Source organism: Plutella xylostella, chromosome 8 (assembly GCF_932276165.1).
Source record: "Plutella xylostella chromosome 8, ilPluXylo3.1, whole genome shotgun sequence".
NCBI lineage: Eukaryota > Metazoa > Arthropoda > Insecta > Lepidoptera > Plutellidae > Plutella > Plutella xylostella.
Genome location: NC_063988.1, coordinates 8603391 through 8617282, shown reverse-complemented (window position 1 = coordinate 8617282; position 13892 = coordinate 8603391). Strand labels below are relative to the sequence as shown.

Here is a 13892-nt window from a genome sequence, read left to right as displayed (position 1 = left end):
ATAACTATGATAAGAATATTTATGGAGTTTTTTCAAAGGTTACCTCGTAGCGTGTTTTGAAACTATACAAGGCCAGAACGCAGAGGTTGGGACTGCTCGCGTATATTTTCAAATTAAAATGGTGCCATGATTTACTTGAAAGTATACAAGGCCATTACGCACTAATCGCGTATATTTTCAAGTAAGTTGGGCCAAAATTATGGCTTGAAAATATACTGCAGCAGTTACCACTGCGTACTAATCGTGTATATTTTCAAGCGCCAAGCGGCAATGCGAGCACTTGAAACTATACGTGATTAGTTACCAGGTAGCCCTTTTGAATTGTTGCTCTCTCTTTCTTTCATGCGAAATAGTAATAAGTCTATTGCTTTCTAAACATTGCATCATCATTCCGCACTTGGCATTAATTTTGTAACGTGTTTTTTGTTTACACCGTAAGTTAAAAAGTAAATTGATATTAAACTGTAGAACTGTTGTTAACAGTAAAAATTATCTCATAAGAGGGTGTAGAAAAATTCATAAAAGACAATTACGGTGAATTCAAAACTTGATGAAAAATATGTCTATAATAGGTCTATAGGGTAATACCTACTACACTCACGAGCAATGAATAAGTCCAAGTACCTAGCAAAAAGTCAACACCAAATGACCCTAAAATTTGATCAGAATTTACTATTTTAGTTGGTTATAATAATATTTTGATGCGCTGTTTAATATTGCCGACGGCGTCATTAAGCTAGTCTTATCCGTTCAGGAGTGTAGTAGGCATTACTCTTAATTCATTTAAATAATAAGATATTAGATATTAGTAGGTATGCTTACTTGCAAGTATGATTGCTATAAATATCAATTTATCAATCAAATTAGAGCTTGTTCATCTTCATTTATTATCATTTTATAGGTATGACAGGCAGAACAAGTCAATTGTAGTCATTTATATTTACCGAAATAGTTAAGTAAATTAGAATCAGCATGTAGGTATAAATTATATTCGACAAGTACGCCAATCAAGCAATATGCGTAATAGCAATGTATATTTTCAAGTACGATTCAGTAAATCCCAACTTGAAAGTATACGCGATTAGTACGCACAAATCGTGTATATTTTCAAGTAAAATATTATTTTTTTTCACTTGAAACTATACAGTGCTAGTACACTATGGGTGCGTTCTGGCCTTGTATAGTTTCAAAACACGCTACCTCGTACACTAAATTGATCTATAAAATACAAAATGATCTTAAATTAAACATAATTATTATTAAAATGGCATGTTTGAGCATCGAGTTATAAATACTTTCATAACGTGAAAATGATTGTTCTCTTGTGTCATTGTGTTTTATTTATAACAAATGCTATCCACCAAACTAGCAATAACTATGTTCAATAGGTTAAATACGGTTACTGGGAATGTACGGAAACCCTTCTATAGAATTTATTATTTACCCTTTGACCAAAATAGTTCTCCGAAGGGCACCCTTTATTTGCGAAATCCTGTACGTTCCAATCAAACTTGTTTTATTTACAAAAGGAATAACTTATAACTACACACGAACCCTTCAACGTATTGTTTGCTGAAAAGTATACAAATAGTTATTTATTTATTTTAGACAGGATCGATGCCAGGTTATGAATTGAGTAAATTTGAGTAAATTTAAGCCTGGTCTTTCTTCATAAAAATCAGCCAATCTCAGCACTGTATGCCTATGTACTTAACTTGAATTATCATTCGTCATCATCACCATCATCACGACCCATCACGTCCCCACTACTGGGGCACAAGTCTCCTTCCAATGAAGGATTATTAATATTCATCACTATAATTATAAATCATCAGTTTTGAAATCAAAAGTACTTAACAGAAAGTACTTATTATACGTTACAAAGTGCAGCCAAATCAACATCGAATGTGTTAATATAAAATAAATTATCATAAGCTAAGTATTTTTCCTTCATACCTAGCAGGACCTAGCAGGTCCATATATCGGTTCTACGACCTCTGACCACACTAGCCTGATTTAATTCACCTGTGCGCTTTGACGAACTCAAATGGACGGTACATGGTCTATTCTCTTTAGATAGTCCCCTGACATCAATGTATCACCGTTCAAAATAACCATTATTATAGTACAATAAGAGTCAGATATACTTTTGGCGGAAACTATTGAGGGGCCGAGTGGAAAGTGAATAGATAGGAGCACTTTACGCTTGTGGCTTCGTTGATTCATGGGGTTCTTTGATGCCTGAATTAAATATCAATTATTGATCATTTCCTTGTTATCGTAACTTTGTAAAGGTTACTTACTACGTATGTTACTTTTGTGACCTAGTTAGTAAAAATAGAACATAAAAGAAAACTTTCAGATAGTGGTAACAAATAGTAACATTCAAATCGAACAAAACGTAACGTAAACCATATCTACAGGGTGTTGCAAAAAGGGTATACTAGTTTAGTTTCGGGCTTATATATACCATGCTGCACATGTAGGTTTCGGCTTAGTATACTCTTTTTGCAACACCCTGCAGATTACCTAGTGCAAGTGCTAAGCCGATTTTTGCTTCGTACTTTTTTTTCAGGCAGCCACTCGCACGGCTCCGTCGATAAGTTAAATGAAAAGCAAGTTTTGATTGTTCCGAACAGCCGTAGCCACCGCGAACCGTGGATGGGAAAAAAGTCAAGTGTTTGTTGTTTTCGAACGCACTCTTAGGCTGCCTGTCCACCAGAGCGAGGTGAAATTTAAATGAAATTTGATGAAAACTCCGCAAATCCATCACAATGACATTATCTGTTGCATTCAAAGGTTGTCTGGTGAAGATGGCTTCAAGCATTAAAGCCGTCTTATTGCACTGTTTTTTAAGTAGTTTTTACTTTAGGTGGTAAGAAAGAGTATCTGTACACCGCCCTCTAATTTGTCACATTGTTTCCGCAATATTATAAGGTTGCCTGTAAGAGATCGCTCTCAGCGATAAGGCCGCCTATTGTACATTAGTTCTAGTCTATCGGTCTTATTCATAAAAAAAACCTTAAAGTAGGTTTACTGAGCTCAATAGCTACGGAACACTTTAAGCCTATTTGAGGTTTCATAAAAATCTCTATTCATAATCGTTCCGTAAACCTTCAATGAGGCGTTTGTTAAAAAAAAAAAAGTTCCTTTTTGGAGAAATAGATGGCGTTGTCTGGGGTTGTACCAACTTTCAAACCCTCAGAACACACTCAGATCACAATATGTTATTCTGTGAGGCTAACGATATGTGAAAGTGACGTAGGTAGGTAGAATTGTAGTATTATTTTCTATCATTTGGAAATTTATGATGTCCTTTATTTTTACAAGTTGCGACGGCACACATTCTCATCTTGTCTTGTTAGTATTTCTTTGGGATCTTATTTAGGATCATACAATAAATAAAAATAGAAAATCGCTTCTCGCACGCAGCACCCGTTCAAACGGCGCGCATAGAGAAAAGAACACTACGTGACGGCGCGGGTAGAACTATTCACAGAATACTTAGCACTATCCCAAGCCACATGCAGTCTGAGCCTCGGAAGGATGGCTCGCGCTACCACCCGACATTTAATCACAACTAGTGAGTTCTTATTCTGAGTTTAGTACTCTTTGCTTTCTATGTAATTTTTGACAGTTGGTACACTGCGTTTTCACGCCATCTATCGGCTTACCCAAAAGCTCAACTGACAGCTGTCAAGGAAAACGGCTCTATAGATTTCACAGACCAAACATTTTGACATTTACCCTATTAAGTTGCCGGTCTGACCATAGACTTAGTATATACTAGCGTATAGACGAACAAAGCGAGCGAGGGAGAAGAAAATCCCTTACGGAAATTTGGCAAGATAGAAAAGGATAGCGAATCCAATGAAACTGTGACTGGTTTAGAATGACAGAGCGTCACAATTCAGCACGCGGAAAATCAACACCTTAGTATTTTGGATTTTTTGCGTACATCGTGGTTTATTTTCAGTAAATCTAATTGTATTCAACAATGGTAACATCTTCTGCGAGTGATTGTGGCGTTAATCATAGAAATAATCCTGAAAATTGCACATTTCACAGGTAAATACCAAAATCGTCATCACTGCTATGACGCGTATATTTTTGGTTAAAACTTGTCTTTTATCCTGTATTAAATATAAAATAATGCCAATGCTGTTGTTTACTTTCATATTTTGTGTATGTGGAAGTCCATTTGTTAATAATTTACAAGATTTTAGTGGATATATTTTTCATCAATTTATTTTACATGTACGCTAGGGATTGATTCAAATTAATCGATATCATTATCGATATTTTATCTTGAATGTTAGCTATAAAAATAAGTCAGGGCAAGGCACATCTTTTAACAAATACATAAACTAATTATTTTCTATAATTTGTCCAACAGATTCCCTCTATAGATATTATAATAAGCCGAAAGTGGTTGAAATAAGTTGGACGCGTTGGTTGGAATCCAAAGAAGAACTCTACCATTTGCAGCAATTCGACTTAAGAATGAATGTAAACTTCATAATTTAGGAAACGAAACTGTAATGAACCAGTTAAATAAACAAATATGTGGGAACATCTCAGACACGGCCATCCGAGGCAGAGCCTGTAATATGGGTCAGACAGCTGATATATCTAAGATTGTTCTGTTTAAAAGTCAATAAAATAAAGAGCGATGAAAAAAGTGTTTTTATTTTTATTTATGCATTTTTTTACACTATGTCAAAATTATAATTTGGACAACAACAGTCTATGGAACAACTATCCAAGGGTCGAACATCGAACTTAAATAACTTATCGATGGTCCTCCAAAGTAAAGAAAGGTACATCACTAGCTAATGCACACACTGAAAAATCAAAATTGGTCACGTTTTATCGAGCTGTCAGTTCGTCTATACGCTAGTATATACTAAGTCTATGGGTCTGACGAAACCATAAACAAAAACAGCGAAAACTTTCATTCATTTATCAATCTCTATTATCTATGTTAGCCACGGCGCGGCACTTAAAAAAGTTTACGTTGGCTTAAAGACGAAGTGGCCAAGCCAAAACCCACAAAAAAAAAAAAATTTACGCTACCATGGCAACTTATTTTCAGCAAATATTAACTCACAACAAATGTCAAATCGTCAATAAAGCAGAACCATAGCAGAACAGCTGTTGTCGCGCTTATGAAAATGGCTAGCTAACGGGAGAGGTGAAATGAGAAAGCCAGGGTTTAGCTCGACACAAATTTATTTAAGAGGTCAAGTGTGGGTTAGGCCTACACTACACGATTAGTCAGTTTTCAGTTGGTACGGATAGGGACTCCCCTGAGTCGAAGAGTATCGGCGTGGAATCCCGATAACGCGACCGGCGTGGAAGTCCTCTTCTCCAGTGCCCAGGTAGGTAGGCAGGCAGGTCACGTGGCCGTTGCGTGCGCGTGGCGTGTAGCTCGGCTGCGCGGCGTGGTCAGCAACACGAAGGCAGGGGGTTGCCGAACCAGCACGTAGAGGGCGAGCCGTAGAAGTAGGTAGAAATTCCGTGCAGTAGGTAAACCCTTTGATTATATACAACCCTAGATTCCCCTTAGAAGAAGCCATTGCTGCCATACATAAACTGGGGCAAACTGCCCCCGTTACAAATTTCGCTCTACAGTGTCTATTGTGTCATCGCCGGTGCTACACATATTTGACAGTTGGCATTAATTTCGATTTTGTCCTTTTAAAATGCGTGTATGTGCTTTAAACGTGTGCAGAAATTACAAAGGTCGACTAAAAACGACACACAAGGTCACCTACCATCTGTAAGTAATGTATTAATATAAATAATTTAAGAAAGTAAATATTGATATAATTTTCTTCGGTGTTGCCAGTTTTTTCTTGAAAATAAATATACCAAAAAGTGAGTATAATTTATATTAACCGCTTGAATGTCCTATCGACACCCGGTCGACATGACAAGTGTACCATAAATAGTTTCGTGATTGGATTCTCAAAATTGAAATTAGGCACATACCTACCTTGAATTCATTAATAATGGATGGAATTTGCAAAACCTACGCATATATTAAAATCATTTTTTTTCTGCGTTTCTATGGTTGTTGGTTTTGCGATTTACGAAAACGAAAAAGTTTCGCTATTCTTTTGTCAACTGTATACCTAGATCATAATGTCTAAATATTCGTGATAGTTTCCGCTGAGGCGAAATGGTATTCGACAAAACGTAAACTTTTACACAACTAAAGCTATTATAATTTTTATTATAGGTACAAAAGGTAATTTTATCACTTACAGTTTAAATTCTAATATACATGTATTATCAGGATACCGAATGATCCCATTATAAGAAGCAAATGGGTAGAAATAATTAGAAAAAGCCGTGGAGAGGACTACTGGAAACCAGCAAAATCCACAGTGATCTGCTCTGATCATTTCCACCACAAAGATCTATATTACACAAAAAATCAGACAGGACTCCGAAGACTGAAAAAGGGAGTGTTACCGAGCAAAGTAAGATTCCCAGGCATTATTCTTATCCTAGACATTCGAGAGGTCGTGTCAAACTGGTCAATGAATTCAAAATAAATAATAATGCAACAATGTATACCCTTTTTGCAACACCTTTTATTACCAGCTACCTACAATATTTAAATTCCACATTCCAGGCATTATTTGTATTACCAGCTAAGTCTGAAGAAAGCGCTAGCTCTGGCGAAGAAGCAGAAGCAATAAGTGAAGGATTTAGCAAACAGCCGGTTAGTTAGGCCTACAATTAATTACATTGATAAAGTTCTGTCATTAATATTAATACATCCTACTAATATTATAAATGCGAAAGTTTTAGCGTATGTGTGTATGTTTGTTACTTATTTACGTCAAAACGGCTGAACCAATTTTAATGAAATTTGGTATGGAGTTAGCTGATACCCAGGACACATAGGCTACTTTTTATTGCGGAATTCCCACTAGAAAACTTTTTAATGCGAAGCAAAGCTCGCGGGAACAGCTACTAAATTATATAGGTAGCATGATAATTTTTTGTCTACAAGATTTTTTTTATCTAAATTTTTAGACGCCTTCCACATCAAATCAATATGAAAAAAAAACCACAGAAACAGATGACCAACCAATTTTTCCTTCAACTCCTAAAACATCAAAAGTAGAACAGACGGAAATTGAAGACTTTTCAGACTTAGATTCTGTTTTTGATACCCCAAAAAAAGCCAAGTTGAGAAAACAGTTAAGAAAAAAAATAGCACTTAAGAAAAGATACATACTTAAAATTCAGTCGCTCAGGCGCAAAAATTTGCGACTCAAAAAAAAACTAGCCTCGTTCAAACAAATTCTTGAGACTTTAAAAACAGAAAGATATATTAACGATGACACTCATGACGTTTTGAGTAGTAACGTATTTGCTGCAGACTTGTATGCTAAAATGAAGAAAAAAATACAAGGAAAATCTAAAAAGCCTGCGTCAAAATACAAACCAGAATTTAGAAAATTTTGCTTGACCCTCCATTTTTTGTCGCCTAACGCTTATAGATACATTAGAAATAAATTTGAAACTTGTCTCCCTCATCCAAAGACAATATCAAAATGGTATGCAAATATTGATGGCTCCCCTGGCTTAACAGATGATGCATTTAAGATATTAGAAGCTAAAAGAAAACAGTCTAATGCTAATATGACCTGTGCATTAATTGCTGATGAAATGGCTATCAGACAGCAAAGGTGCTTTAACCGACAAACTAAGCAAGATGAAGGCCTTGTTGATATGGGAACTGGTCCTAATGAGAACCTTAATGTAAAAGCTTCCGAAGCTTATGCGTTTATGCTGGTATCATTAAATGAGTCATGGAAATTACCAGTAGCCTATTTTTTAATTCACGGATTGACAGGAGAACAAAAGGCAAACATAATTAATACAATACTGAGCCGATGCTATGAAGTTGGAGTTGATGTCGTGTCTTTGACATTTGATGGACACAGTACTAACGTATCAGCAATGAAGGTACTAGGTTGTAATCTTCATGACCCTAAAAATCTCAAAACTTCATTTAAACACCCATGCGCTAATTATGAGGTGGCTGTCTTTTTGGATTTCTGTCATATGTTAAAGCTTATACGAAATCATTTCGAATTGAAAGAAACCTTTATGCATGAAGATAAGGAAATAAAGTGGGACTATATTAAGAAACTTGAAGAAATGCAAGAGCAAATTGGTTTGAATTTGGCAAACCGATTGACCAAAAAGCATGTACATTTCAGAAACTCCATAATGAATGTGAAACTTGCTACCCAACTGCTGAGTAGAAGTGTCTCAAAAGCAATTGAGTTTTGCCGACAAGAACTTAAACTTCCTGGTTTTGAAAATAGTGAAGCAACCGAAAAATTTATTATGATAATGAACAACATTTTTGATATTTTCAATTCCCGAAACTTCAGTTCCCATGGCTTTAAACGTCCAATTATTCCAATAATGAAAGATGAAGTTTTTGCGGAGTTACAAGAAGCCAAAGATATGATATTGAGTCTCAACATAAAAGTTTCTAGAAAAAGAACTTATAAAGAGCACCAAACCTCTAAGAAAATCACACTAAAAACTTGTACACCTATACTAAAATCCCCTTGCTTCACCGGGTTTCTTGGAGTTCTTGTGTGTATTAAAAGTTTGGAATCGTTATATGAGACTCTAATTGAATCCAACAGGCTGCGGTACTTGACCACGTATAGATTAAGTCAAGACCATATTGAACTGTTTTTCGGATCAATTCGAATGCATGGCGGACACAACGACAACCCAAATGCTCGTCAGTTCAAAGGCATTTACAGAAAACTTCTGTGTCACATGGAACTAAAATCAGCGGAATCGGGTAATTGTGTCCCCTTAGAGCACATATCTATTTTGATGTGTTCTTCCGCGCTAAAATCGATAAATGAAACCGCTGCTTCAACGCGGCCAGATGATGATGAGGCCGAAACCAGTGAACAGGAATCTTTAGGTGAAAACCTGGAACGTGCGTCACAATTGTTACACAACACACAGTTTTGGGAGTACAAAGAACAGGTGGTAGGATACATCGCTGGTTATGTCGCAAGGAGCTTATTAAAAAAAATCAAATGTACTGCGTGTATTGAATCCCTGCTGGCAAAAGAAAAAAAAGTATTTCACAAATTTGTAAGTGTGAGAGATGAAGAGGGTTTGGTGTACGCCTCACAAGATACGTACGATATTTGCAAAATTACTGAAGAAGTTTTGAGAAAATATATGTGTGTACAGGATTTCAAAATGACCAGTATAATACATGCAAAGATAATGTACACAGTATTGAAAAAAAATGTAGGCTTCTTTGCTGTCACAACTGAGCATATTTGTGGTTCACTGCACCAAATAAATATAATAAGATTGGTGGCAGAAAAATATTTGATGATACGATGTTATCACATGTGTAAATTAGACAACTTAACCAGTAATGTAAATTCAAAAAGAAAATTATTTAAAAAGCAAATTCAAAGAGAAGGAAATTAATAACATGAAGAAGGTAAGGTAACCATAATTAATTTTATAGTAATAAAATAATATAATATATTAGATTTTAGCTGAAATTTGAAAAACCATCTAGAGTGTTTATTTTGCCATTTCTTCCCCTCAGTGACCGAGCATTTGTGAAATGATATTTTGACAGTCGACAAATAATTGTAATAAATACGCTGTAAAAAGCGTAACTCAGGTGGTAACTCGGGTGAGTCGGATAAATCATACTATTAACGTATTTTAACTAATTTAAATTTCCCTAAAAATATCACCACATTATTATGAATTTTCTACCAACTTAGTAGAATTTTACTTACGTTGCCACACTTTTTCATGCACTCAATGACATGACAGAAGGGAATGACAGTACAGTCACGTAAAAAAGTAATAAAATATTGGCCTGTTTACTATGTAGGCGATGTATGAGATGAGTCCGTCTAGGGTTGTAAATGGTCGAAGGGTAAACCGTACCGTGGACGTAAGCGTGGACCTTGGAGTAGTAGCGTGGACCTTGGAGTAGTAGCGTGGACCTTGGACCCTGGAAAAGATGGAAATCCAACGCATCAGTACACCGTTATCGTCTAGGTTCCACATACCGTCATCAAGACCTACAGCAGAGTACCTAATCTAGCTTGATTGAGGCGGCAGTGGAAACCAGAACGGAATACCTAACATAAATTACTTAAAGATAATATAGAAATTATTAACAAAGGCCGAAAGCGGTAGACTAGCTGCAGCATAATTTGGATAAAAAGTACTTTAATGCATTTAAGCAAGCTAGCGTATTTAAAATAAAAGAAATATAAAATAAAAGAAACAGGAAAGTTGATGAAACATCTAAATGATAATGCGTAATTGCATATCCGCCATCTTGGCTGTTATAAGTGCGCAGTAAGTTAAGTTAGCTAGCGCGTAAGCAAGCGAATAAAACAAGAAAGGAAGCTACGTTAAACAAATTTAAATTAACACTTTTAAATACGATTAGTACAAGTTTAAATTACAAATAGGTTCCTAAAATGAGCTAAGCAAGTCTGATCACACTTACCCGATATTGGGGAAGACACGCACAAGGTACCACTGGTAAGGTCTAGATCATTCGACACTTTAGAGCGGGCTAGGCACCTAGAGGACTGCCGTGAGGTAGGGTCACGCGCAGTCGATGCCGTAGCCCGTGGACGAATGATCGAGAGCCAGTGGTCACTGAGTGGGGCTGCCGCGATAGTGGGGACATGAACAAAAGACCGCTTCGCTGGCTAGGGATGGGAATTAAGTTATCGATAAAGTCGATACTTTTAAAAAGGGAATTTACAATTAAATTATGACGTTATTTACTAATATGTAAGTTATTTATTTGGAAGAAATAAATAACGTTACACTGTTGACCGGCCGCCATGTTTTTGTACAATAGGAGGTTTACGGGAGGTGTATAGTAGGGTCCAGCCAACTTTAGCATATCAAGGTTTTACGAATCAGTTGGAGAGTTCTTTAGCGCTTTTGATCGTTTATGAATAAAGTTTTTTTGACATTTGCTTATAGCAGGCCTATAGGTCTCCCGTAACTTTTTATGAATAAGACCGTATAAGTATATTTTTTGTATGTCTGATTTTTGTTCAATAAAGAAATATTCTATTCTATGTTGTATTGCCTCGCACACCGCTCCACTAGCCCACTCTGGTAGGCACAGTGGACATTCACCCTAAAGGCAGTGTATGTAGGGCGTGTAACGGGATGCAAAACTGTTTTCATTTTGTTGATAAAATACCTTTCAACAAATGAACAATACAGTAAAGCATTCCTTTTATTTACAATCACTTTATTTATAACTTTTTTATGAATTGGTCTGGTTTGGTGGTTTTGAATTTAATTGAATTTAGTTATCGTGTCCACTTCCGACTAGTAGTGAGTAGAGGTAAAATAACATTCCCAACTCTTATCTATGTACTCTTCATTAATTAATTTAGAGCGTTTTTATATTTCATGTACCTGCCATTTTACGGGAACAGGATTTTACGTTTAGCCGGAACTCAAAAAAGCCGCTCACTCTCATAGTTCGTAAACTTTTTTTTATAAAACAATGAAAATGTCGCGAAATTGTTTGTGGAAGTGGGCGGACATTTTGCAATTCGTGTTCTGGTTTTGGAAATTGTTTCCGTAGTTCACGTTATACTTTTAAATAAAGAACACCTTGTATAACACCAGTATGGAAAATCTGAGTGATAACAAAGATTTGTTTGTCGATTTTAGTGACAAAAAACTGCATTCATAGATAAAAAAGCAGTAGGTAGTTTCAGAAGGCAATATAACTTATTTTAAACAGCAATGAAATCCAGGGCCTGAGTGATCCTAACTATATATATTATATACCTATATTAATATTATAAATGCGAAAGTAACCTTTTCTGTCTGTCTGTTACTCTTGCACGCCAAAACTACTGAACGGATTTGAATGAAATTTGGCATACATATGGTCTAGACCCTGAGAAAGAACATAGGCTACTTTTTATCCCGGAATTCCCACGGGAAAACTTTTTAAGGCGAAGCGAAGCGCGGGGGAACTGCTAGTTCTATATAATTTTATAATGTGTTTTATGTTTGCTTTTAAGCACCCCGCATGCGATAAGCTTATAATAATATGAGTAAAGCAAACGGGGTGCGGTGTTAATCATGCCAGAAAGAAGCTTTTTGGAACAAGACCAACACTGGCATACAAAAAAAAACAAGAAATCTTATGCGAAGACAAAGCAAGAATATTTTAAAGAGTACTTTACATTATACCGAAAACTGCCAACGAATATTTCTCATACAAATGTTTCCTGTTAAAATATTCAAAACTATTTTTATTTTATTCATGAGTGCATGACGTGTCGTGTGAAATATGTATTTTCGTTTAAAAAAAGGAAATGTTTTACATGATAAACAGAGGTGAGCATTTTTTTAATACAATTTTTCGTGGAATGGTTTTAATAACTTTATTTTTAATCATGTTTCTTTTCTACTGAATTGGCTTAACGACACGAAAATATATATATAATGATATATAATGATAAATATGAAAAATACCTGTCTATACCTGTTTATTATATTCCATGATGTTAATGTGATATCCGTAGTACCTAAGTCATATTTCAGTTTCAATAAAACATTGAAGTACTAGTTTCTAGTAAACTATTATATTTAATGGACTTTATAGCGGTGACAAGAGACATGCTTGGACAAGTTAAATGCTCTTTTTAATGGCAGTATGACTCTTGAAAACTAAAACAGGTTCGTTAAAAGCAGCTTTATTATGTCGCCCGTTTTATGTAGGTACGGTACGTAGGTATATACGTATAGTACATAATATATACTCCATATTATAGAGTAGAGAAATCTAACTCTCTCACTGAGTACCGATGCTACTGATAGCGGTCAGTTTTCTCTAAACAATATACCTACTACTAAGTAAATACAGTATGGTATTTTTTATTTCAATATAGTAGACTCGATTTAATAGTCCAAATACACGTATGATAGTCCAGCTTTTTCTGCGAGCTGCGTTTCGCCTAACGCTTTTCCAGTGGGAATACCGGGATAAAAAGCAGCATATATTTATCCAGTGTATCCCCTTTCTGCATAGCAAATTTCATCAAAATTTATCCAGCCGTTTTGCCGTGAAAGAGTAACAAACATTAAAAAAAAATATAGTTTAAATGTTTAATTAAATAAACATCCCTCCATACTTACAAAATTTCGCGTTTAAAATAATTATTAAAGTCGAATTTCTGTAACAGGGCAGTTCTTCTTTTTAACCTACATAATGAGTAAAAAATTATCCCAAATTCGAAAAAAAAAACTATAGCTTTTTGGTGAACTCTTATCATTTTTATGATAGCTTCATGTCTATTCTATCGAAAAAGGTGGTTGGCCGCGTAGTTTACCAATTTTTTCAATATTTTAAGGACATAATACGTGGATAAGGCACAAAAAATTACACCTTCGTCACATTATCTTTTATTTTTTTTAATGAGATAGTCTTCGTCTTTTGAAATGAAACTTTTTTGATACGCTAATAAACAAAATACCATTTTAGAAAACATATGAAGGAATGGATTTTTAGTAATAACAAAATATTTATTAAGTAGTTATTACCACTCTGTCACAATTTCAGCTAAAATGAAGCTTGTTTTTGTTATAAATATTTTTTCGCTGCTAATTACAGTAAAAAATTAACAGCATAGACGTTAAAATCAATGACTAAATTTAATATGATTTTTCCAAAGTTGTACTATTTATAAAATAACATATAAACGACCAAAAATAAGTTGACTACCAGGAGACACCAATCGTTACAAAGTGGTAAACGATGTGACAGAGTTGTTATTCTATTAAATATTAGGCAG

The 13892-nt window shown here is 35.2% G+C and overlaps 1 protein-coding gene and 1 long non-coding RNA gene across 2 annotated transcripts; both read left to right on the top strand.

Moving 5' to 3' along the window:
- Positions 1–3768: 3768 nt before the first annotated feature.
- LOC125488845 lies at positions 3769–4917 on the top strand. The gene is made up of 2 exons (XR_007266533.1): positions 3769–4068; positions 4397–4917. It is a non-coding gene; the product is annotated as an uncharacterized LOC125488845 (long non-coding RNA).
- Positions 4918–5531: 614 nt separating this feature from the next.
- On the top strand, positions 5532–8291 carry LOC125488875 (THAP domain-containing protein 5-like). The gene is made up of 6 exons (XM_048622575.1): positions 5532–5782; positions 6302–6488; positions 6644–6733; positions 7051–7276; positions 7613–7815; positions 8247–8291. The coding sequence occupies exons 1-6, from the start codon at positions 5706–5708 to the stop codon at positions 8289–8291; spliced, it is 828 nt and encodes a 275-aa protein (XP_048478532.1). The 5' UTR covers positions 5532–5705.
- Positions 8292–13892: the final 5601 nt, after the last annotated feature.